The sequence below is a fragment of the Gopherus flavomarginatus genome, chromosome 3 (assembly GCF_025201925.1).
Source record: "Gopherus flavomarginatus isolate rGopFla2 chromosome 3, rGopFla2.mat.asm, whole genome shotgun sequence".
Classification (NCBI taxonomy): Eukaryota; Metazoa; Chordata; order Testudines; family Testudinidae; genus Gopherus; species Gopherus flavomarginatus.
In genome coordinates, this window is record NC_066619.1 from 23504451 (window position 1) to 23531536 (window position 27086).

Consider the following 27086-nt stretch of genomic DNA (forward strand, 5'->3'; position numbering starts at 1 on the left):
CTGTTTCTAGGTGTGGGGACAAAGAGATCAGATAGTAAGTTATATGGTTTCTTTTCTTTGGTATTTGCATGAATATAAGTGCTGGAGTGCTTTGATTTGTATTCTTTTTGAATAAGGCTGTTTATTCAATATTCTTTTAAGCAATCGACCCTGTATTTCGTCACCTTAATACAGAGAGACCATTTGTATGTATTTTTCCTTTCTTTTTTATATAAAGCTTTCTTTTAAGACCTGTTGAAGTTTTCTTTACTGGGAAATTTCAGGGAAATTGAGTCTGTACTCACCAGGGAATTGGTGGGAGGAAGAAATCAGGGGAGATCTGTGTGTTGGATTTGCTAGCCTGATTTTGCATTCCCTCTGGGGGAATAGGAAAGTGCTTTTGGTTTCCAGGACTGGGAACGGAGAGGGGGAGTCACTCTGTTTGGATTCACAGAGCTTGTGTCTGTGTATCTCTCCAGGAGTACCTGGAGGGGGGAAGGGAAAAAGGATTATTTCCCTTGGTTGTGAGACTCAAGGGATTTGGGTCTTGGGGTCCCCAGGGAAGGTTTTTCAGGGGGACCAGAGTGCCCCAAAACACTCTAATTTTTTGGGTGGTGGCAGCAGGTACCAGGTCCAAGCTGGTAACTAAACTTGGAGGTTTTCATGCTAACCCCCATATTTTGGACGCTAAGGTCCAAATCTGGGACTAAGGTTATGATATGGTGTGCAGTGGTGGGATAGACAGAATCCAGAAGCCAGTAGGAATATTATATTTTTCTTTTCTCTGCTAAGGGCTTTTTAGCAGAGAGAAACAGTTTGGTTTTAAAAGGGAACCAGAGAGAATTTTTTCTGCTGCTCTCTCTGGCAGTTTGTGGCTTGCATAATAAGCAAGAAGCCATTAAGAGACTGTTAAGGGTCTTTTGTCACACAATAGCCCTCCCATTAGGAGGCAAGTACCAGCACTATATGCATGCAAATAAAGTGGTTTTTCTGGTTTCCTTTCATTGAACATTAGCTACAGAGAGAAAGGGAAAAAGGCACTGTTGCTAGGCAGACTCCAGGAGGCAACAGAGCCTGCAGTGCAGAAGATAAACACCGGAGGGCACCCCAACACAAGAAAACAGGAACCATGACTTCTAAGGCAAAAATTGAGGCCGAAGAGCAAATCAAAGAAGCTGAACACAGGCGACAACTGGAAATAAAACAAAAAGAGATGGAGATGAAAGAAAGAGAAGAACAAATCAAACAGGCAGCACACAAAAGAAAACTAGAAGAAGAAGAGGTGGCCTACCGAAGGAAACAAGCAGAAGAAGAGGCGGCCCACCGCCGAGACATGGAAAAACACCAAAAAGAAATGGAAAAAAACACCAAAAAGAAATGGAAAAACAACAAAAAGAGAATGAAGAGAAGGAAAAACAGAGAAAACATGAACTGGAGTTGGCAAAAGCTGGGCTGCATGTGCCAGCCAACCCTAACAACCCGGCGCCAATTATTGCTCCACAGCACAGGAAATTTCCCACCTACAAGGCAGGTGATGACACCGAGGCCTTCTTGGAAAATTTTGAAAGAGCCTGTCTTGGGTACAGCATCCCCGAAGACCAGTACATGGTAGAATTAAGGTCACAGCTCAGTGGACCTTTAGCTGAGGTGGCAGCTGATATGCCTAAGCAGCAAATGAATGACTATAAACTTTTTCAAACCAAGGCCAGATACCGAATGGGGATAACCCCAGATCATGCCCGTCGGCGCTTCAGAACCCAAAAGTGGAAACCAGAGGTGTCATTTCCCAAACACGCCTACTACATTGCAAAAAACTATGAGGTCTGGATAACAGGAAACAACGTTCAAACCTTGGAAGAACTGCACCTCCTCATACAAATGGAGCAGTTCTTGGATGGTGTTCCTGAAGACATCACACAGTACATACAAGATGGAAAACCCAAAGATCTCGCTGAGGCGGGGGAGATTGGAGCCAAATGGATGGAACTGGCAGAAAGCAAGAAAGCTACTGTCAAGGGGAACGATTACCCCAGGGGGCACACAGACCATAAACCCTACAACCGAGGACAGCCAAAGACCCCACATACCACCCAAGTAAAGCCACAGACACCCTACCCTTCCACCTCACCAGTCTCCAGTAACTCACCTCGGCCCAGTGACCCATCAGATGGAAGATGCTTTAAGTGTAATGAACTGGGACATATCAAGGCCAACTGTCCCAAGAACACCATGCGAGTGCAATTCATTACACCACCATCACACCAAAGATCCCCAGGCCCGGATGCCTCTCAAATACCCTTGGAGCGAAGGGAAAATTTGAGAGTGGGCGGAAAGAAGGTTACTGCGTGGAGAGACACGGGGGCACAAGTGTCAGCTATCCACCAATCCTTCGTTGACCCCAAATTCATCAACCCAAAGGCCAAAGTTACAATTTACCCCTTCATGTCACAAGCTGTAGACTTGCCTACAGCTCAACTGCCTGTCCAGTACAAAGGCTGGTCAGGAATGTGGACTTTTGCTGTCTATGACAATTATCCTATCCCCATGCTACTGGGGGAAGACTTGGCCAACCAGGTGAGGCGGGCCAAGAGAGTGGGAATGGTTACCCGTAGCCAAACCAGGCAAGCTTCCAGACCCATTCCTGTTCCTGAGCCGTCCACAGAGGCCCCGTCTGTGTTACTAGAGACCCAGACAGAGGTAGTGGACCCGGATTCTTTGCCTACCACTGAAACAGCCACAGCATCTCCAGTCCCAGGCCCGGAACTGGAACAGCAACCAGCACCAGCAAGTGCAACCACATCTTCAAACTCAACGCCAGAGGGCGCCAGCGAGCCAGAACTGGCAGAAGCAACAGACAGCCATACCCAAAGGGCTCAGCCAGAGCCTGAAATACCCTCAGGTGCACCAGCGGAGAGCGGTTCACCAGCAACGGAAACAACTCCATCACCTACATCGCTTCCAGAGGGACCAAGCCCAAGTCCACAGTCTGAGGAAGAACTGGTGACCCCAGCCTCAAGGGAACAGTTCCAGACTGAGCAGGAAGCAGATGACAGCCTTCAGAAAGCTTGGGCGGCGGCACGGAGCACCCCACCGCCTCTCAGCTCTTCTAATCAATCCCGGTTTGTTATAGACCAAGGACTTTTATACAAGAAAATTCTTTCTGGTGGACACCGGGAAGAATGGCAGCCGCAAAAACAGTTGGTGGTTCCAACTAAGTACCGGGGGAAGCTCTTAAGCTTAGCCCATGATCATCCCAGTGGCCATGCTGGGGTGAACAGAACCAAAGACCGGTTGGGGAAGTCCTTCCACTGGGAGGGGATGGGCAAGGACGTTGCCAAGTATGTCCGGTCTTGTGAGGTATGCCAAAGAGTGGGAAAGCCTCAAGACCAGGTCAAGGCCCCTCTCCAGCCACTCCCCATAATTGAGGTCCCATTTCAGCGAGTAGCTGTGGATATTCTGGGCCCTTTCCCAAAAAAGACGCCCAGAGGAAAGCAGTACGTACTGACTTTAGTGGACTTTGCTACCCGATGGCCAGAAGCAGTAGCTCTAGGCAACACCAGGGCTAACACTGTGTGCCTGGCCCTAACAGACATCTTTGCCAGGGTAGGTTGGCCCTCCGACATCCTTACAGATTCAGGGTCTAATTTCCTGGCAGGGACCATGGAAAAACTGTGGGAAACTCATGGGGTGAATCACTTGGTTGCCACCCCGTACCACCATCAAACCAATGGCCTGGTGGAAAGGTTCAATGGAACTTTGGGGGCCATGATACGAAAATTCATCAACGAATTCTCCAATAATTGGGACCTAGTGTTGCAGCAGTTGCTGTTTGCCTACAGGGCTGTACCACATCCCAGTTTAGGGTTTTCACCGTTTGAACTTGTGTATGGTCACGAGGTTAAGGGACCATTACAGTTGGTAAAGCAGCAATGGGAGGGGTTTACGCCTTCTCCAGGAACTAACATTCTGGACTTTGTAAGCAACCTACAAAGCACCCTCCAACACTCTTTAGCCCTTGCTAGAGAGAACCTAAAGGATGCTCAGGAAGAGCAAAAGGCCTGGTATGACAGACATGCCAGAGAACGTTCCTTCAAGGTAGGAGACCAGGTTATGGTCTTGAAGGCGCAACAGGCCCATAAGATGGAAGCATCATGGGAAGGGCCATTCACGGTCCAAGAGCGCCTGGGAACTGTAAACTACCTCATAGCATTTCCCAATTCCTCACTAAAGCCTAAAGTGTACCATGTTAATTCTCTCAAGCCTTTCTGTTCCAGAGATTTACAGGTTTGTCAGTTTACAGTCCAGGGAGATGATGCTGAGTGGCCTGACGGTGTCTACTACGACGGGAAAAAAGACGGTGGCGTGGAAGAGGTCAACCTCTCAACCACCCTGGAACGTCTGCAGCGGCAACAAATCAAGGAGCTGTGCACTAGCTTCGCCCCATTGTTCTCAGCCACCCCAGGACGGACTGAACGGGCATACCACTCCATTGATACAGGTAATGCTCAACCAATCAGAACCCCACCCTACCGGGTGTCTCCTCATGCCCAAGCTGCTATAGAACGGGAGATCCAGAACATGCTACAGATGGGTATAATCCGCCCATCTACCAGTGCATGGGCATCTCCAGTGGTTCTGGTACCCAAACCAGATGGGGAAATACGCTTTTGCGTGGACTACCGTAAGCTAAATGCTGTAACTCGTCCGGACAACTATCCAATGCCACGCACCGATGAGCTATTGGAGAAGTTGGGACGTGCCCAGTTCATCTCTACAATAGACTTAACCAAGGGGTACTGGCAAGTACCGCTGGATGAACCTGCCAAGGAGAGGTCAGCATTCGTCACCCATGCAGGGGTGTATGAATTCAATGTCCTTCCTTTCGGCCTTCGAAATGCACCCGCCACCTTCCAGAGGCTGGTAGATGGTCTACTAGCTGGAATGGGAGAATTTGCAGTTGCCTACCTCGATGATGTGGCCATTTTTTCAGACTCCTGGCCCGAACACCTACTACACCTGGAAAAGGTCTTTGAGCGCATCAGGCAGGCCGGACTAACTGTTAAGGCCAAAAAGTGTCAAATAGGCCAAAACAGAGTGACTTACCTGGGGCACCAGGTGGGTCGAGGAACCATAAACGCCCTACAGGCCAAGGTGGATGCTATCCAAAAGTGGCCTGTCCCACGGTCCAAGAAGCAGGTCCAATCCTTCTTAGGCTTGGCCGGATACTACAGGCGATTTGTACCACACTACAGCCAAATCGCTGCCCCATTGACCGACCTGACCAAAAAGACCCAGCCAAATGCCGTTAAGTGGACTGATGAGTGTCAAAAGGCCTTTACCCAGCTTAAGGCAACGCTCATGTCTGACCCTGTACTCAGGGCCCCGGACTTTGACAAGCCATTCCTAGTAACCACGGATGCATCTGAGCGTGGTATAGGGGCAGTGCTCATGCAGGAAGCAACAGATCACAACTTCCATCCTGTCGTGTTTCTCAGCAAGAAACTGTCTGAGAGGGAAAGTCACTGGTCAGTCAGTGAAAAGGAATGCTATGCCATTGTGTACGCCCTGGAAAAGCTACGCCCATATGTTTGGGGACGGCGGTTCCAACTACAAACTGACCATGCTGCACTAAAGTGGCTTCATACTGCCAAGGGGAACAACAAAAAACTTCTTTTTTGGAGTTTAGCTCTCCAAGATTTTGATTTTGAAATTCAGCACATCACAGGAGCTTCTAACAAAGTAGCTGATGCACTCTCCCGTGAGAGTTTCCCAGAATTCAGTAGTTAAAAAGTGTTCTTAAAATGTAGAAGTCTGTTAGTTATATACTTAGGGGTATATGTAAAGGTGCATGTGTTGTATTAATCTGTTTATTTTCAAGTTCTAGAAGGAAATCGCCGCCAGTGAGCTTCCCCACTGTCTGCAATTTGGGGGGCGTGTCATAAACAGATAGCTAAGGGTTAATGTCTCTTTCACCTGAAGCACCTGACCAGAGGACCAATCAGGAAACCGGATTTTTTCAACTCTGGGTGGAGGGAAGTTTGTGTCTGAGTCTTTGTCTGTCTGCCTGCTTTTCTCTGAGCTTTGGAGAAGTAGTTTCTACTTTCTAGTCTTCTGTTTCTAGGTGTGGGGACAAAGAGATCAGATAGTAAGTTATATGGTTTCTTTTCTTTGGTATTTGCATGAATATAAGTGCTGGAGTGCTTTGATTTGTATTCTTTTTGAATAAGGCTGTTTATTCAATATTCTTTTAAGCAATCGACCCTGTATTTCGTCACCTTAATACAGAGAGACCATTTGTATGTATTTTTCCTTTCTTTTTTATATAAAGCTTTCTTTTAAGACCTGTTGAAGTTTTCTTTACTGGGAAATTTCAGGGAAATTGAGTCTGTACTCACCAGGGAATTGGTGGGAGGAAGAAATCAGGGGAGATCTGTGTGTTGGATTTGCTAGCCTGATTTTGCATTCCCTCTGGGGGAATAGGAAAGTGCTTTTGGTTTCCAGGACTGGGAACGGAGAGGGGGAGTCACTCTGTTTGGATTCACAGAGCTTGTGTCTGTGTATCTCTCCAGGAGCACCTGGAGGGGGGAAGGGAAAAAGGATTATTTCCCTTGGTTGTGAGACTCAAGGGATTTGGGTCTTGGGGTCCCCAGGGAAGGTTTTTCAGGGGGACCAGAGTGCCCCAAAACACTCTATTTTTTGGGTGGTGGCAGCAGGTACCAGGTCCAAGCTGGTAACTAAACTTGGAGGTTTTCATGCTAACCCCCATATTTTGGACGCTAAGGTCCAAATCTGGGACTAAGGTTATGATAAAGTGTTACCCCTAAAAATGCTTCTTGGTCAATTTTTAAAAAATAGATAATGTCACATTGGTAGTATTCCACCTCAAGCCCCCGCAAGTAGGCAAGTGTTATCATCCCTTTTTTACAGGTGGGGAAACTCAGAGAGATGAGATTTGACTCAAGTCAGTGACAGAATTGAGATTCAAAACCAGGAATCAGGTCACGATTTTATGATCTCCAAATCTGGAGTAGCATCTCCCCATAGAAGTCAAAGGAGTCACACTGATTTTACCTTAGTTCGACACAAGAGGATCTAGTTTATGCTGTAATTATTAGGCCAACCCTCCTCCCTTATATGCAAATAATACTCACTAAGTTTGTTTCTGAGAAATTCCAGACAAAAGAAGCAACAAACTATTAAAAAGTGAAGAACACAAGAATTATCAAGTAAATACATTTTAAAAGTCCTTGGACAGGGTAAACCAAAAAGAGCCACTGTCATGCTGATGAGGACAGCTGCACTTTAGACTCCTTCTAATCCCTCTTGATGAGTGCACCCATCTGGGGCAAATTTTGCCATCTTCATCCTCCTCTAGATGGAACCACACAGTCCAATCTCTCTTTGAATGGGTCTCTGGGCAGCAACGCCTCTGTTTACCAAACCAAGTTAACCCAACAGACCCAACTCTGTTTGACACCCGTAAGTCCTTTTCCTTATCTAAACTGCACTCTTTCCTTGCAAGCTAAAGTGAGTACCATTCAGCTCAGTTACCTCCATCTCTGGGCTGGCAGAAACAGACTGTCCTGCTGCATTCCTTCTGTCCTTCCTTCCATGTGTCTCCCCCAGGCAGCTGCCGACAACCCATTCAACCCCCCATTCTTCCCAAGGGCACAAGTATCTTGAAAGTTTTAATATCCCCTGTGATCCAAGGCTCAGGCCTGAGAATAGTAACCTTGCCAGCCTGGCTGGAACTAGGCAGAGGCATTCTCCAGTTAACAGCTCCGCAACTGTTTCCACAAGGACTCTTGATATTCTCTGGATTGTCCCTTATTGTTGCCATTGTTTTATTTCCTGTTTGTTTCCCTCCAACAGTCTCTTTTGATTTAACTCCAAACAGGTTAATTGAGATCCATCTGATATTCATAAAAATAATGTCCATAACTCCCTCATTCTTCACAACCACAGTCATTCTACTTCCAACCCTGTAAATTTGAAGAAACTTTTTTATTTCACAAAAGATGGCTGTTAAACAGGTTGTTCAATTCCATTCACATATTTTTTATTTCAACATCTGTAAATCACAGCTCTTTTACAGCACAAAAGTACAGAAAAATATACCTAAAACCCTGAACCTAAAACCAGGCTTGCTACATATTTTTCATATGTTTCTGATATCAGACTATTTTTATTGGGCCTATACCACAGTAGGGACCAAATCACATGGTAATTACCAAATGTGGAAAAAAATCATTGCTGTATCTGTAGAAATTCCACAACAAGGTATATAGTTATTGTCATAAACAGATGGTTAAGGGTTAATGTCTCTTTTACCTGTAAAGGGTTAACAAACACGGAACCAAAACCTGACCAGCGGACCAATCAGGAAACAAGATACTTTCAAATCTCGGTGGAGGGAAGCCTTTGTTTGTGTTTTTTGGGTTTGGCTTTGTTCTCTCTGGGTCCTGGAAGGGACTAGACGTGCAACCAGGTTTCTTGCCAATCTCCCTGCTACAGTCTCTTATATATTCAAAATAGTGAGTATTTTAGTAAGAAAGGCAGTCTTTGATTGTTTTTCTGTATTTGCAAATGTGTATTTGGCTGGAAGTATTTTAAAGTTGTATTTCTGCTGGAGGAGGCTTTTTCTCCAGTTTCTATAAGCTGACAGACCCTGTAACTTTTACCATCTAAATTGCAGAGATAACTTTTACTCTTTTTCTTTCTTTTTATTAAAAGTTTTGCTTTTAAGACCTGTCTGATTTTTCCCCTTGTTGAGGCTCTGTACTTAACAGGGAAGGGGAAGGGAGGGGAGAAGGGTGGAATCCCTTTGTTTTAGATTCACAGAGCGGAGCGTGAATCTGTCTCTCTCTCCAGGAGCCCAGGGAGGGAACACCTGGAGGGAAAGAGAAGGGAGAGGCAACGGAGAGGAAAGGGGTTTACTTTCCTTGTGTTAAGATCCAGGGGGTCTGGGTCTTGGGGGTCCCCAGGGAAGGCTTTGGGGGGACCAGAGTGTATCAGGCACTGGAATTCCTGATTGGTGGCAGCTTATCAGATCTAAGCAGGTAATTAAGCTTAGAGGAATTCATGCTGGTACCCCAACTTTTGAACTCTAAGGTTCAGATTGGGGAAAGATACCATGACAGTTATACTATGCCACATGCTTGGGAATCAATTATACTGACATCCTGATGGGACTCCATGCCTTGTAAATTAAAAGAGAAAACCCTTGAAAGGATATGGGAGGCCCTGCACGCTGTATAACAACTGTGGTTTTACTGTGCAGAGAGAGGCGGAGCAGAGCAAGACTACAGCTACAGTTTGCGCAGCACTCCTGGATAGGCTGCAGAAAACCCACCGAGGAGGGAGTGCAGGCCCTGGATGCAATTTGTCAGTCTACAACTACACTGTCCATACGCAGGGGCCAGCTACTGCAATCCTGCGGCTGGAGTAGCAGTCACAGATTAGGTGCAAAAATATTCTGCACCCCTTCCCGGATAAGAGGAGGGAGGATTCTTACTTGGCCTGAGGAACGAAACAGGATTTGGCCCTAAAAGACACCATCAACTTAACAATCACACCTCCCTTGGACCAGTTTTACACATAAGGACACTAGACCTGAAGAAGATTAGAGAAAAAAATATTTTATTTATTTCACTACTTTTCCCATTTGTTTACTTTTCCCGTTTGCAAGACCTTTATGTATCACTGTTCCCCTACAGTTCGTTTCTGCTAGTATTTCTGTGAATCTCTCACACTAACAAGGGAAGGGGAGCAGAACTTCCAAAAGCACTGAAAAATGTAATTGCAAAACACAAACCTGGGCATCGGGGACTCAGGAGCAGGTAAAGTGACTGAAATTACTTTTAGCTCATGTTTGGAAATTGACTAGAATTCTAGGAGACTGTGTCCCTTAACCCATACATAATAAAGATTTGAAACAATTAATTTTAATGTTCAGTGCTTTACTGAACCACAACTTTACAAAACCCATTACTGTGGTTTGAATGTGTAATATCTTGTAAGAATTGCAAAATGAATTTTTAATCATTCTTTTGTCCTAGACACCCACTCAAATTAGCACACAAGCCCTACAAAGTCCTGGGTAAAAAAATGGCAGGTGCTGAGCACCCACTGGCAATCCCCTATCAGCTCCCCATCATCCCCTCCCAGCACCTCCCGCCTGCCAGGGCCCCGCGGATGAGTGCCTCCTCCCTCTCCCCTCGCACCTCCAGTCTGCCACGAACGGTTGTTTCATGGTGTTCAGGGAGGCTGGGAGGGAGGGGGAGGAGTGGGGACATGGTACGCTTGGGGGAGGGGCGGAAAGAGGCAGGGCTGGGGTGGGGCCATAGGGGAAGGGGTGGAGTGGGGACAGGGCCTGGGGCAGAGCTGGAGGTCGAGCACCCCTGGCAGTTTGAAAAGTTGGTACCTGTGCTTGAACCGGCGGTCTCTCACATGCTGGGTGAGTACCCTAACTAGTAGGCTAAAGGTTAATGAGGAAGGTCCTCCCCCTGGTGGTTTTGAGGTGTTAGGTGGCCTCTGAGCATGGATCAGGCCCCATATGTGAGTTAGGCAGAGGAGTGCCTATCTTCCCCCCATTTGTGGATCAGTAGCTGAGACAGGTACCTCCGAGCAGCTTGGATTTAGGCACCTATCTCTGAAAGAGGGGCAGGGCTTAGGACATATCCCTGTCTCGTCAGTATATCCCACTGACTAACTTAGGTAGCTTCCTGCCTAGCATGTTGGCTTTTTAGGCTCACATTCTAAGGTGCCTCTCTCTCTCCTCATCCTTGGTATAGAGAGCCGAGGCATGCCTAACTCAGGCTTCGCAGATCAGTGCTGTTCCTGTGATTTTCTAGGCACCTAAAAGTTAGTGACACTCAGTGACACAATGCCTGAGGCCCCTTTGTGGATCAAGATCTTCAAGAGTTTGGTTACACAAAGAGAGGAAACAAACATACCACAGCCACGGCACTTCAGTTGACCTCTCTTAGCTTCCATTTAAAAGTGAATGGAATGTAATTTAACTAGAGAAAAACACATTTGGGCTCACGTACAACTAATAGACATAAAAGTTTGCAGTGCTACTTTACACAATCCTGCAAGACAGTAATACAAAGATATGATCTCAAGTTGAGCACACCGTTTAGTTTTCTGTAGACCACCTTTAACATAAAGGAAGCGCTATTTTAATTAAGATTTTTTTACATACATGAACGGTTACATTTTAGGCTGCAGGAGCACATGGCATGACTACAGATCGAAATCGAGTAACAACGTAAAAAGATTACCAAAGCCACACTTACAGCAACCTGGGCTTCAGGAGACGCGCTCACTCCTTTGGCATCTTCGTCCTCTGGCTCTTCATTCTCTTTGTTATCAGTGCAAGAGGCAGTATCTTGGACTGAACAGGTACTAAGTAAGTCAGGCAAACTTGTAGAGGGATACTTGAGAGACTCCTCTTCAGTCCCTTCCTACCAGGAACACAACAAAATACACATTATGTCTCTCACAGTGTACCATTCAAATGCATAATGAAGCTTTGCTATTTGATAGGAGGCATTTGCTCTCCAGATTAAAACCCAAGCAAATTACTCATTTTTTTGTGCTAAAACTTCAAGTTCCCTGTTCCTGGCCAGATTTATTCAGAAAGTTCATGAAGATCAGTGAACCTTCCAGTGAACAAGGAGGGAGTTTGTATGAAACAAAAAGCCAGAAGAGTTCCACATAATTTTCAGTTTACATAGACCTAGTCATTACACAATGGACTAGTCCATTTCATTCAACAAATGTGTAACAAGGACCAGGGAGTATTCTAGGAAAATAAGTATGACATACTCTATGCCCGACCTTGTCTACACACAATTTCTGTGCTCATGTAACTGCTTTGCATAACGGTATTTTGGGCTGTTTGGTTTTTTTTAACCAAATAGTTATACTGCTATACCTCTGATGTAAACACAGTTATACCAGTACAAATGTGCCTTATACCAGTCTAATTCATTCTCCTTCCCATAGAGGAATAAGCTCTGCTGGTATCAATGCAGCCACACTGGAGAAAACTAGGCGAGAGGTGCAGGGGGAGTTGTACCATTTTAATTATATTGGTCTTGTTAAAATGAAATAACTTTTGCATGTAGACAAACTCCATGCGTTTTGTAGAATTCAGCGACATCAGAAAGCAGATTATAACATGTTCACAGGAAAAAATATACATATATACACTTCACACACTTACAGTACATTCATATAGGGGTGATATGAAAATTCCCTTCACAATGCAGTCAGTTCAACTCAGTCCAGAATCTAAAACATTCAGGCCCTGATTCTGCATTATTTTGCTTACTTTCCAGTGTAAACAACAACACAAAGCACAGGGCAAGGGCGTTCTCTCTCTGTCAAGACAAATTTACGGCTTATGTGGCAGTTTCCTCATACAAACTATCGTCCGAAGGGATCTCATGGAACTCACTACACCTATTTTATTTCTTATCTTGAGCTGATTAGAAATCTGATCCTCAAATATGAATGACTACTATATGGAACAAAGCAAAGATTTATACACTTCATTTGTCGGGCTAGCAAATACACTTCCCAGGAATGTGAAAACTGAATCTATTGAAATTGTGCTGACACAAAGTCTGGTCAGAACCCGAAGAGCTTTATGTTGCAAACATTCTTGTAGACTGTATAGATGTAATTGCAGCACAAGTGGAGAAGGAATTTGAAGAAGGAATTCATGTAGGCTGATATGCCCCCTTTGGAAGATAGCCCCCAAGTGTCTGACTGAACATGTGTGCATTTATTCAAAGTACGTTGTCATCAAGGTGAAAACTGGCAGAGTTAATACTAAACTGTAATCCCGACAAAGGACTTCGATGCACTTCAGTGACTAATTAAAATACTATATAAATTTTAAGTTCATGCATCTTGGTTTTTGTCCTTGAACACCCTGGGACATTTTCTCTTTTTGATAAATGTGAACATTGGGCACTGGAAGGAGTTATCAAAGAACACTCAGAAAAGATTAAGCCTTTCTATTGTATGTACAATTAAAATCTATATCCCACCAAATTAAAGGATCAGCTAGGCGAGAAGAACAGAGACCACCCCGTTTTTGATGTGTATTTAATGCTCAGCCTACATGATGATCCACATCTCTAATCACTCCTATGATGAAGAAAGACTAAGCCTGTTAATAAATTGGTTTCATCTTATTTCCATGCATGAAACGTCACATCACTTTAACTGCAAAAAATTACTTCAAGCTACTAACATAAAAAAATAAAGAAGGCAAATACACAGAACAACATCTAGAGACATCAGGCACTCAGGTATTAAGAAGAGAGTGAGATGTAAAGTTACCTACCCTGCTAGCTACCACCAGCTCCACTAGACCTGTAGCAGATCGCAGAATAGCCACAGCTTCCTGATGAGAGAGTCCAACCAAAGACTGACTGTTGATCATTAGGAGCTCGTCACCAGCTGTCAATCTACCATCCCTATAGAAAAAAAGGGGGAAGCATTCTCAGCCTAAGTTAAGGTTCTTACAGCGAAGCTGTGCAGAAAATTTATATTTAAATGCAAGCATGCAGAAAAATGAATAAAGCACGACTAGGTTGGGTCCAAAATACTTTCTAATATTTGCCATTTTATTAGCCTACTCTCTGTCCCAATGTAAATAAATGTTTTTACGGAAGTGTGAGCAAACTCCCCTTATCCCTTTTTTGAGTTCTGCTGAAAGTGGCATAAACAGATCAATCAAACCTACGTAGCCCTGCGAAGGAACAAACATTACATTACCTGTGAGCAGAGCCTCCTTCCTCAACGTGTGCAACAATGATGCCATGAGGGGATCGCTTTGATCCTCTTCCTCCTGTAATCTGGATCCCCAGCCCGTCTGTCCCCTTCATCATGTGCATCTTCCAGATGTGGCATCCTTCTTGCTGAGAGAAAAGGTTTAAAGAGTCCTTGAATTTTGTATTTAGATAATAGTGTCCTGAAAATACCTAGATAACCAGGATTCAGTTAATCAGGGTGAGGAGAAAGCGATGAACACAGGTAGGGCTATCTATGGGCCTGACTGAAAGCCCATTGCAAGCAATGAAAAGACTCCCACTGACTTCAGCCTGGAATCAGTCCCCAAGTCTCCTGTCTGTTTATGGTGCATGAGTATCTAGAACTGCTGAACGTAGTTCTTTGTTGTCTACTATCCAAGGTGAAGGAAGCTGAGGGGATGAGGTACCACAGACCAGACGTTCGGCGCAGAAGTCTGTTCTCATTGGTGAGCACTGAGTATATTTCTCTGCACAGTACTGAAGTGTTTCTGCCCAGGCACAGGGCTGATGCCAGGTGCTAGCACTTTACCGCTGCACTGTTTTCCATTCAGCAATACTCAGCAGCCTGCAGGGCCGAGGCCCGGTCCAAAACCATTTTAATTGAAAGTCAGAAACATTTGCAATAACTGAACAGAACCGTGAGATGTTATTCCAGGGCTGTGAGGTATCTTATATTTGGAAGGGTACAAGGATAGCATGGATGTCATTACAACATGGATGTCCTCCGTACTGCTGTATTTACCCTTCTAGAAGCACTTGCAGTATTCCCTATACTTAGAAATATCACCTTCAGTTTAACAACTGCAGTTCGTAAGTGCCCATGATTAGTGCTGCCAATGGTATATACACTCGACTGTAAATAATAACTGACAGTGAAACATACATTTATTTTTGTTTCTTTCAATTGATAACAAACAGACATCTATCCAAATGGCTTAACATGCTCAGAGTGAAACAGAACACAAATGAATGACCTGGCCCTGATGAGTCACGATGTCCATTGAACTGACTGGGATAGCTGTCAGGCTCTACCAAGCCCAAAGAAAGAATTCTGAGATTACTACTAAGCCAAATGAGAAAAAATATATATATAAAACAACCTGAAATCTCTTACACAGGAGTTGATGAGATTATAATTATGATCGAATCTGTGAGTTTTACAAACTTGGGAGCAATGCAGAAACGCATATAACTGTGAGACAACTTTTCTCAGCTTGTTGAAGTCACTCAGCTTTGGTTTATTTCTTAAATATCATCTCTCTCACTTATCTATTTCTGACTTACCCTACTCTATACACAATCAATGTTTTTACAGTACACAAAAGTGCAGTACCAAAAAAGGGTCCATAATCAAATTGCCATTTCACGCTGGATAAAGTTAAACACTATGGGGATCATTTAAAAATTGCTACTTGTTTCTGAGACGCAGCATTGTCAAGTGCCCTGGTGAACCCAAAATTCTTGGCAGCAGCACGCAGGTTATTAGGAAGCAGCGTATATCAGAATCCTTGTTCAGGGTGGGAAAGTTTTACAGTGAGGCTTTGTAGTATAAGTATTTTGGGTCCATTTTTTCTGACGCTCTTAAGCGCAATGTAACCCCAACAGGAGTTTTACATAAACAGCAAGGTCAGGCCCCGCATGTGTGTAAATGGCTGGGAACAAAAAGGAAAATGATAGCTAAATGGTATAGAAGCTGTACAATACAGCCATCAATGGTAAGAAAGCTGGGTCTGGAGAGTTAAAAACGGTGCTTAAAATATAATTTAAGAGCTTGACCCTGAAAACATTTGAGTCTGTGTGAAACTTCACTTCAAGGAGACTGCTCACCTGAGTAAAGTTTTTTTTATATATATATATATACGCTTAAGTGTTTTTAGATTGGATCAAAAGCATCAACAAAGCATGATCTCCTGATTAAAGATTGGGCCATGACAAAATGAGGAATACTTTGAAGAAAATTAGAGTGAAGTATGGAATAACTTGTTAAAGACAAGAACTAACATCAAGTATATTTATCCACACTAAAAGTGGAGCTATACAGTTCCAGCACACTCTGGAGAATTGTTATTGCTATAATAAATTGGCTTCTCTCATAATAAAAATAGTTTAGCACAGAAACAAATTCTCCTCTCAACCAAGATTAAGCTACAGAGATGACAATTAACTTCAACACAGGCTGCACTTTTAAGTGACCAATCATGGAATTACATTTTAGAATTGAGGGTCTGTCTATACAGCAACACTCAGGAAAATAAAATCCAAATTAACTGTGTGAATTAAAAATGGATTAGCTAAACTGCGTTAAATCCCCGTGTGGGTAGTTAATTAAGATAAACTTATTTGAGGTCACTTTAATTCTGAATGAGAGTGTCCACACAGGGTTTAATGCAGTTTAACTAAGATTATGTCTCCACTAGAGACCTGGCAGCAGCACAGCTGTTCCGCTGCAGCTGCGCCTCTGTAAAGTCTCCCGGGTAGCTGCTCTATGCTGGCGAAGGACAGCTCTCCTGTTGGCATAATTAAACCACCTCCAACGAGCAGCAGTAGCTATGTGAGCAGGAGAGCATCTCCCACCAACACAGCGCTATCCACACTGGCACTTCTGTTAGTAAAACCACACCAGTGACCAACAGAAGTTTCACCGACAAAAGTGCTAGTATAGACATATCCTAAGCCTCTTTAAATTCACACCTTTAGTTAATTTGGATTAATTTTCTTTGAATGTCCCCATGTTCTTTGAATGTTTAACAGTGCTATCATAAAACTTTGTTTAAGGATTTGCTTAAGCTTTTTGGAATGCCAGTTATACAAAGAGCTACAATATGTAGTGCCATAGCTTGCATTCCTAATCATCTTGCAAATTTAAGCATAAAAAAAGTCAGAAATTAAGATTAGCTGACCTGTTCTCAGGCACCTAAGTTTATGCAGCAACATGCTTCATGAGGGCAAATGGCAAGATTCTGCTATGCTGTCAGGCCGAGTGCTACTTTACTACATAAGTAGTTCCACTGAAATCGATAGGACTGCTTGTGAAGTGAGGCTAGGTCTACACTGGGTGGGGGGTGGTGGACGCTTGACCTAAGATACGCAACTTCAGCTATGCAAATAGCGAAGCCGAAGTCGGCGTATCTTAGGTCGATTCACCTGGCTGTGAGGATGGCGGTGAGTTGACCGCTGTCACTCTCCCGTTGACTCCACAGTGGAGTTCCAAAGTCAACAGCACAGCGATCGGGGATCGATTTTATTGCGTCTACACTAGACACAATAAATTGATCCCCGATAGATCGATCACTACCCACCATAGACGTACCCTAAGAGGCTACTCAGCCTGAGAAAGGGTGGCCAAATCTGATCCCAGCTAAAACAACAAAACAGACTGAAGTGTGCAAAAAATAGTTCCTTTTTTAAAAAACAGTTTAAAATGTGTTAACTTTCAATTCTATTAACTGTCCCCTCTGGTCTCATATTATGACATGATCTTGTACTTGTCTTCTCTAAACTAAATGTTCTCAAGCCAACACTTTCAAAAAATGGCTGAAGTTAGACAACTTATTCTCCAGTTTTTAAAAACCAAAACTTTTTTGTATCATTTGGAAATCTGGCCACTTCATTGTTAACCTCCTTTCCAAATCATTAATAAATATATTAACCACCACCAGTCACAGTTAAAACACTTCCCACACATACATACCTTGGGGCAACTTGTGGTTACATTTTTGCATGCCGAACATTAAACATTTGCTCCTACCCTTTGGTAACTGTGTTTCGGGGCTTGTCTTCACTAGCTGTTTACCTGGAGCTAACAGGCTGGCAATGAACCTGACGCAGCTAACATCTTTGTAAAAGATGTCTGGGGAATGTCCACGCTATTTGTTTACTGTATACTACTCCCTTTTTTGTGTAGAGGTGGGTATCTATACCTTCTGTGACTCCATAATGACAAACTTAAGTACCTCCATACTGCCTGCAAGGATTTTAATGCCCCTGATTTTGACTTCAAGGTCTTTATGACAAGCTTCCTCATTTAATTTAAATTCTCTGTCTACAGTTTCAGTATTACTAATACTAAGTGCTCAAGAACCATGAGTGAGCCTCAAAAAAATCAAGATTTGCGCTAGAAAAAAAATCATGAGTTTTTTAAAATTCTACATTTGGAGTTCTTTTTATTTGCATTCTGGCTTTTGAACTTGTAGGGTTCATATTTTCAAGCTTTTCTCTGCAAACATGGGGACAGGAAACTTGCTCTGTTTTTAAATGAAAGCAGAGTTTCTGGTATAATCATACGACTCCTGGGTCCAAGGCTTTAGGGAAAACTCCAAGCATCACAAGAGTAGGCAATAACGCAGTTTAATGGCATCGTGCTGTGTTTAGTATAATCCAGGGTTTCCCAAACTGGGGACGCCCCTTGTGTAGGAAAAGCCCCTGGCGGGCCAGGCCAGTTTGTTTACCTGCCCCGTCTGCAGGTCTGGCCAATCGCAGCTCCCACTGGCCACGGATCGCTGCTCCGGGCGAATGGCAGTTGCTGGAAGCGGTGGCCAGTATGTCCCTCAGCCTGTGCTGCTTCCAGCTGCTCCCATTGGCCCGGAGCAGTGATCCGTGGCCAGTGGGAGCCGCAATCAGCTGGACCTGAGGAAGGGGTAGGTAAACAAACTGACCCGGCCCGCCAGGGGCTTTCCCTACACAAGCGGCAACCCCAGTTTGAGAAACCCTGGTATAATCCCTGCCCCAGACGATGTTGAATTTAATCATAGCAGTCACTATTACTTCATGGTTCAACTACATTTACTTCTTGATGCTGGTCAGTTTAATGTTTTCATCAAAATTTCTAGTCACGTTCTCCATCAAATTCAGAGTAGTTAGTTGTCATCACAGTTGTAAAGGTAAGAAATTCCTGCAACAGTCCCCTACCCAACCAAAATGCTAACGGAGCCAAAGCACTTCAAGCATATCAAAGAGCCAAGCTAGAAAAACAAGTTTATCCAGCCTGATCCCATGAGGTGAAGTCTAGTCACTGACATTGGGGGTGTTCAGTATTTCACAGATTCACTGAATTTAAGGTGAGAAGGGACCAGTTACCCTTGTACTAAGACCGGGAACTTGGATGTTGGCTAAAGTACAGTTTCTAGAAAGGTTTCAGGGTGGTAGCCGTGTTAAGTCAGTATCAGCAAACAGAATGAGGAGTACGTGTGGCACGCATCCGATGAAATGGGTTTGAGCTTATGCTCAAATAAATTTGTTAGTCTCTAAGGTGCCATAAGTACTCCTCTAGCTTCTAGAAAGTGATCCAATCTGATTTTCTGCATCAAGAGATGGAAAAATCCAACATTTCCCATGGTAATTGGTTTCAATGGTTAATCCCCAGGATGCACTCTGTATCTTGCTCACCTCCTTCAGTTCAGAATTCGTGTGAGTGTGCTAATATATTCTAGGAAAAATAGAAAGTAGTCCAAATTACTTCCTGACCATTTAAATGGCTAATACTTTTCTGTGCCTGTTTTTATAGCTGTGTCATTCTTATGTGGCTGTACTGTTTTTCTAACTTGGCTCTTCTCAACATGCAAAGTATTTTTGGATCAGATTTTCACTCACAGATCATAAACTTCCAAGTGCATACTTTAAAATAATCAAACTATTTTAAAACAATATTAATATCATTCTACAATTAATTACAAATGAAATGGGTCATCAAGACTGAGGGGAAAAACAACTGAGGAAAGTTGGCAGTTTTTCAAAGGGACACTATTAAGGGCCCAAAAGCAAGCTATTCCGATGGTTAGGAAAGACAGAAAATGTGGCAAAAGACCACCTTGGCTTAACCACGAGATCTTGTGTGACCTACAAAATAAAAAGGCGTCATATAAAAAATGGAAACTAGGTCAGATTACAAAGGATGAATATAGGCAAATAACACAGGAATGCAGAGGCAAGATTAGAAAGGCAAAGGTACAAAATGAACTCAAACTAGCTATGGGAATAAAGGGAAACAAGAAGACTTTATATAATACATTAGAAGCAAGAGGAAGACCAAGGACAGGGTAGGCCCACTGCTCAGTGAGGAGGGGGAAACAGTAACGGGAGACTTGGAAATGGCAGAGATGCTTAATGACTTCTTTGTTTCAGTCTTCACTGAGAAGACTGAAGGAATGTCTAATATAGTGAATGCTTACGGGAAGAGGGTAGGTTTAGAAGAGAAAATAAGGAAAGAGCAAGTAAAAAATCACTTAGAAAAGTTAGATGCCTGCAAGTCACCAGGGCCTGATGAAATGCATCCTAGAATACTCAAGGAGTTAATAGAAGAGGTATCTGAGCCTCTAGCTATTATCTTTGGGAAATCATGGGAGACAGGGGATATTCCAGAAGACTGGAAGGGGGCAAATATAGTGCCCATCTATAAAAAGGGAAATAAAAACAACCCAGGAAACTACAGACCAGTTAGTTTAACTTCTGTGCCAGGGAAGATAATGGAGCAGGTAATTAAAGAAATCATCTGCAAACACTTGAAAGGTGGTAAGGTGATAGGGAATAGCCAGCATGGATTTGTAAAGAACAAATCGTGTCAAACTAATCTGATAGCGTTCTTTGATAGGATAACGAGCCTTGTGGATAAGGGAGCAGTGGATGTGATATACCTAGACTTTAGTAAGGCATTTGATACGGTCTCTCATGATATTCTTATAGATAAACTAGGAAAGTACAATTTAGATGGGACTACTATAAGGTGGGTGCATAACTGGCTGGATAACCGTACTCAGAGAGTAGTTGTTAATGGCTCCCAATCCTGCTGGAAAGGTATAACAAGTGGGGTTCCGCAGGGGTCTGTTTTGGGACCGGTTCTGTTCAATATCTTCATCAACGATTTAGATGTTGGCATAGAAAGTACGCTTATTAAGTTTGCGGACGATACCAAACTGGGAGGGATTGCAACTGCTTTGGAGGACAGGGTCAAAATTCAAAATGATCTGGACAAATTGGAGAAATGGTCTGAGGTAAACAGGATGAAGTTCAATAAAGATAAATGCAAAGTGCTCCACCTAGGAAGGAACAATCAGTTTCACACATACAGAATGGGAAGAGAAAGTCTAGGAAGGAGTATGGCAGAAAGAGATCTAGGGGTCATAGTAGACCACAAGCTTAATATGAGTCAACAGTGTGATACTGTTGCAAAAAAAGCAAACGTGATTCTGGGATGCATTAACAGGTGTGTTGTAAACAAGACACGAGAAGTCACTCTTCCGCTTTACTCTGCGCTGGTCAGGCCTCAGCTGGAATATTGTGTCCAGTTCTGGGCACCGCATTTCAAGAAAGATGTGGAGAAATTGGAGAGGGTCCAGAGAAGAGCAACAAGAATGATTAAAGGTCTTGAGAACATGACCTATGAAGGAAGGCTGAAGGAATTGGGTTTGTTTAGTTTGGAAAAGAGAAGACTGAGAGGGGACATGATAGCAGTTTTCAGGTATCTAAAAGGGTGTCATCAGGAGGAGGGAGAAAACTTGTTCACCTTAGCCTCCAATGAACGAACAAGAAGCAATGGGCTTAAACTGCAGCAAGGGAGATTTAGGTTGGACATTAGGAAAAAGTTCCTAACTGTCAGGGTAGTTAAACACTGGAATAGATTGCCTAGGGAAGTTCTGGAATCTCCATCTCTGGAGATATTTAAGAGTAGGTTAGATAAATGTCTATTAGGGATGGTCAAGACAATATTTGGTCCTGCCATGAGGGCAGGGGACTGGACTCGATGACCTCTCGAGGTCCCTTCCAGTCCTAGAGTCTATGAATCTATGTAACAGAACACAAGAGAGAATAGAGTTTGCTGATTTCAATGCAGTCTCTGGAGGCCATTTTTCTATATCGCGAAACCACTGCACATTAGGCAGTCTTTATTCAGAACAAGTCTTCATCTGGAATTGCTAGTGTGTTATAGAACAGGAAGGAAGTGCATCACCAGCACTATCTGTGGAAGCTTGCATTGACATGACAATGCACATGACATCAAACATTTGATTTTGTAAGTGCTGGATTCCATCATTAATAAAACAAAAGGGAACATTTTCCTCCAACTAAAATAAATAAAATATGATAGACTCTTTTCCACATTCCAGCTAATTGTAAGAGTTTAAAGGGGTTTGATTGAATTTGAGTACGTGGTATTCAAGAAACTACAAATCTATACACAAAGAAACCCTGCTTTGAAATCTGAAAGAAAAATTTGGCAATCAAAAGGTGTAAATAAATGGAAACAGAAATGCAATATGTAGTCCAAAAGCCAGACAGCAACATGGAAAATATAAAGGAAAGAAATCTAAAAACAGCAGCTCAGGCCATAGTAATTGTTTCAGCAGACCCTTTCATAAATAAGCAGAAAACTTTAAACAAAAACTGAGAAGTTTATGAAAGTTGCAGTAATCACATCTCTTAAATTATATTGGCTTTTCAAGATTTACAGTCCTGATGGCTGCTAAAGAATCTCACAGTTGACGCATGATGCAAAAAATAGGAAACAAACAGTGCTCCCTCTTCTGCCACAAAGCTGCCTTTTGACGCCACAGTTTTTCTTAAACAATAAGGCAGCATTTGCAGTGGATCTCAAAGGACTTACACAGGAACATAAGAATGGCGATGCTGGGTCAGACCAATGGTCCATCTAACCCAGTATCCTGTCTTCTGAACGTGGCCAATGCCAAGTGCTTCAGAGGGAATGAGGAATCACTTCAGAGGCAATCATCGAGTGATTCACTCCCTGTAGCCCACTCCCAGCTTCTAGTAGGGAAGCTAGGGACACTCGGAGCATGATGTTGCATCCCTTATCATCTTGGCTAATAGTCATCAATGGACTTATCCATTAACTTATCTAGTTCTCTTTTGAATCCTGTTATAGTTTTGGCTTCACAACATCCCCTGTCAATGAGTTCCACAGGTTGACTGCATATTGTGTGAAGAAATACTTCCTTATGTTTGTTTGGAACCTGCTGCCTATTAATTTCATTGGGTGATCCTTGGTTCTTGTGTTATGTGAAGGAGTAAATAACACCGCCTTATTCACTTTTTCCACACCAGTCACAATTTTATTGACCTCTATCATATCCCCTCTTAGTCATCTCTTTTCCAAGCTGGAATGTCCCAGTCTTTTTAATCTCTCTTCATATAAAAGCTGTTCCATACACTTAATCATTTTTGTTGTCTATCTGTATCTTTTCCAATTCTAATATATCTTTTTGGGATGGCCAGAACCGTATGCAATATTCAAGGTGTGGGTGTACTATGGATTTATATAGTGGCATTAGGATATTTACTGTCTTATTATCCATCCTTCCCTAACATTGTTAGGTTTGTTTGGGTTATTTTGTTTTTGGCTTTTTTATTACTGATGCACACGGAGTGGACATTTTCAGGAAATAAGGATTCCAAATTCTCTTTTTGGAGTGAAAACAGATAATGTAGAGCCCCTCATTTTGTATGTTTGGTTGGGATGTTTTCCAATGTACATTACTTTGTATTTATCAACACTGAATTTCATCTGCCATTTTGCTTGCTTGTGAAGCCACAGAGACTTTTTTAAATACCAGAGCAGCATTGGCAGTGGACCTCAAATGACTTACATAAGAACATCACACTGGGTCAGACCAATGGTCCATCTAGCCCAGCATCCAGTCTTCCAACAGTTGCCAATGCCACGTGATTGAGAGGGAATGAGCAGAACAGGTAATCAGGCAATCAAGTGATCCATCCCCTGTCCCACAACATTGACTTGGTTATCACACTGTCAGCTTTTCATTCAGGGCAGAAGAACCACAAGACAATAAATCTTGTACTGGGCAAAACAGAATTGGGACTAGATTCAACCCAGGATGTAATCCCTGGCATAAGGCCTTCAAGGCAAAAGGTCGATCATTGTTGATGGTACAATGCAATCTCAGCCCCTTACACTGGAGGGCCAATAAAGCCTCCAAACAAGACAGGAGGCATTGCCCACAGCATCCTCCACCAGTAGGGAATTTGGGAGAAATTAAAGTAGCTTCCCACAACAGCACTGAGGGAAAGCAAAGAAACCACTGCTTGCCCTCTCTTGGGTTGAATTCCCCCTTCTGGTGCATGAAACAAGGCTGTAGCTGGTAGATTAATTTACTCCTCCATGCACTAGGTTTAGTGAATCCAGCCAAGTGTGTTGACACGAAGAATTAGTGAATAGCCATCATTCTATACATCCTAAATATTATCATTATTGAATCATGCTCTCAGCAATGGAAACTTGATATGATTTTTTTCAGGTTTTTAATGGAGCAATTATTTCAATAATGTATAGCAGGTAGATTTCATTCTCTGATTTTCTCTGGAATACTTTAAAAATGGTCTGTTTAGAAGGGACTCTGCCTTGTTCCTTTATTTCATATTTTTAGAGGCAGGTGTGTATACACGGGACCTTGCTTTTATTACTAGTGAAGTTAAATTATTTTGAATAATAGACAGATTCATTTTTTTAAAAGTCTGTTTGTAGGCAATCTGCAAGCAGGCTAAATTAATTAATAACTTGCTCAATGTGAATAGTCTGCCCATCTCTAATGCCTAGTAAATTCCCCAAGTTCGACTGCTTCTGAAATTAATCTACTATCACCGAGCTTTTTGCTTCAGCACTGGAAGTTGAAGACCTTTTTAAGAAGTACAAGATGGAAAGCACCAATACAATCTTCCCAACTACCAAACAGGGGCTAGATGTGAGCTAATGGCCTACCTGTGAACCATTCTCTAGCCCATTTTCAATCTCATGAACCATCATCCACACCCACGGCTCTTATCTAACACAAGACCTCTTGCCTCTGGTCTCTCTGGAGCCATTTTGAAGATCCAGCCATTAATGTCAACTACGCAGGTTTGACAATATAAACTTTCAGTGTCTCAGGAATATGTAGTAACCAACAGCATATCCCCAACTGTGATTCACACCAATGGTTTACTCTACTGTTCTACACTGATGTTGGTTTAAGAGAATTTATCTGTATAATTTAAAGAGCTGAGTTGTTAAAATGGCTGCTTTGATGCTTGATATCTCAGCAAGTTTGGTTCATTAGGGGGAGGGATAGCTCAGTGGTTTGAGCAATGGCCTGCTAAACCCAGGGTTGTGAGTTCAGTCCTTGAGGAGACCATTTAGGGAACTGGGGTAAAAATCTGTCTGGGGATTGGTCCTGCTTTGAGCAGGGGGTTGGACTAGATGACCTCCTGAGGTCCCTTCCAAGCCTGAGATTCTATGATCACTCACTTGGACAGGCCCAAGCTTTTTACTGAAAGATGAGAAGGATGTATTTGCTTTCCATCCAAAGGAAGAAAGCAGCAAGAGGAGGATCCTGGGACACAAGGCCTGGGGAATATTTACAATAAATAATTTAGAACATAGATCCACAAAACAGGTATTGCAGGTGACAGGATGAAAACTCTGATACTCAAAGCAGAATGACCTCCAGGGAATCACCTCTGTTGGCAGACTGGGTGCTGACATCATTTTCTTGGCTAGGGCTTTCAACGTTTTATTGGCCATTGCAAGCACCTGACTACACAATCACCCTTTAAAAAAATCTGTTGGAGTCATTTGCTGTCTTGAACTGTCAGCACATGGCCTGTGCCTCTTAAAGCTATTCCCCTTTTTTCATTTTCCTTTTGCCCTCTACTGAAATTTTATTCCAAGAGAGGCAAATGGAATTCTCAGCTCTCACTGATCAGACGGTTTTATGCAATGCTACTCTCTGAAAAAATCAGACATTTAAAGATGAGGATTCGTTTGTGTTTTCACAAATATTTGCATGTGCTCATTATGTTGCTAGGTTGGCATGACCAACTGGCTCTTTTAAAACTTCTTGAAGAAAAATATCACTTATCGCAGCGGGCTAAACTAAATATGGGTGCAACTGCACTGAAGTAAATTCTGATACTTATCACAGATATTTGGACTCATTTTGCATCTATTCATATTAGAATTCTGAAAGGATCTTTTCGTTTTATGTAATAATTTCAGTACTGTATCAGAGCAAATATACATAGCTTTATAATAGTGATTTACAACTATAGTATTATAGCACTAAACAACATATTGTGCAATATCAATAAAGTCAGCTTAGTTTCAAATATTTTCACAGAATCCTTCATGCATAAAACCATAGGAACATATGTTCCGCTAAAGTTATGTCTTCCATTCTGGAAAACAGTAGTTATGGATATTTATCCATATTTACCACCAACACTCACATAAGGGCAGAAATCTCTCCCTTTAGATTGTATACGTTTTGGGACCAGGACTGTCTCTTACTAGGTCTTTGTACAGGATATACCATAATGGGGCATCATTCTCAGTTGGGACCCCTGGGCACTACAGTAATACATATAATAAGATGCATGCAAACCATACCCACTCCTGTACCACCTATCTAGTTACTCCATTCCTAATGACGTGAGTCATGGGTCAAGAAAAAGCATTAACACTTTCTTGTCAATAATTGCTACCAGATTACATCTGATTCCTCTCAAAAGGGCTTTGGTGCACGCTAAGTCTAGAACAAAAGGTATTTATCATTTAGATTAACGTGTGATGGATCTGCAAAGCAGGGGACTACACCTCTCGCCAGCCCCCTCCTTGTTGTACATCTCCTACTCCCTGACTAAGCTGGGGCTATGCTTTCCATCAGCACCATGCCCACTGCACTCTCCTTCTCCTGGCCTAGTAAGTAGAAAGGTCCTGAACAATGACGTGGCTGCATTCTGCTTGGGAGTGGGAGCCACAAGGCATCAGGGAGCAGAAAGAAGCTCCAGGAACTGTGGGCTGAGATGCATGTGGGACAGGCTCTGACTGCCGGATGTCACAGCTGCGTGCAGGTCTATGAGGGACTTATGGGAGAGCACCAATGGCTAGGAAAGGGACCCTAATGAGAGACACTACCTGAGCCTGGCCTGGAAACCCACAAATGCTTATTTGCTTGAATGGAGACTGGACTGGAGAGGCTTCCCCAGGCACTAGGCCTGAAATGCCCTAACTCTCGACCTGGCTTCCCCAGGGACCCAAACAAGAACTGATAGTGCTCACTTTGAACTGTAACTGTTTAAGTCTCTATACCTGGGGTATCTGCAACCTTTTCCTTCCCTGAGAGCCCTAATAAAATACCCTTTCCCTTAGCCATGTGTCTGAGTGGTTATTGGGACCCACCCAGAACTAGTGCCTGCAAAGCCTAACTACTGAAGCACCTACAGTACTTGCCTTGAAGTGAGAGTACACATGGCATGCTACTGGCACCCTAG

The 27086-nt window shown here is 43.1% G+C and overlaps 1 protein-coding gene across 5 annotated transcripts in view; it reads right to left on the reverse strand.

Annotated features, from left to right (window-relative positions):
* The window catches only part of PDZD2 (PDZ domain containing 2), a 319956-nt gene that overhangs the window by 82768 nt on the left and 210102 nt on the right, over positions 1–27086 (reverse strand). For all 5 annotated transcript variants that reach the window (XM_050944620.1, XM_050944622.1, XM_050944623.1 and 2 more), the window contains 3 exons: positions 13777–13919; positions 13343–13475; positions 11280–11447 (listed from right to left, as the gene is read on the reverse strand). In XM_050944620.1, coding sequence (XP_050800577.1) covers positions 11280–11447; positions 13343–13475; positions 13777–13919 — 444 coding nt within the window. The remainder of the gene's footprint in view (positions 1–11279; positions 11448–13342; positions 13476–13776; positions 13920–27086) is intronic.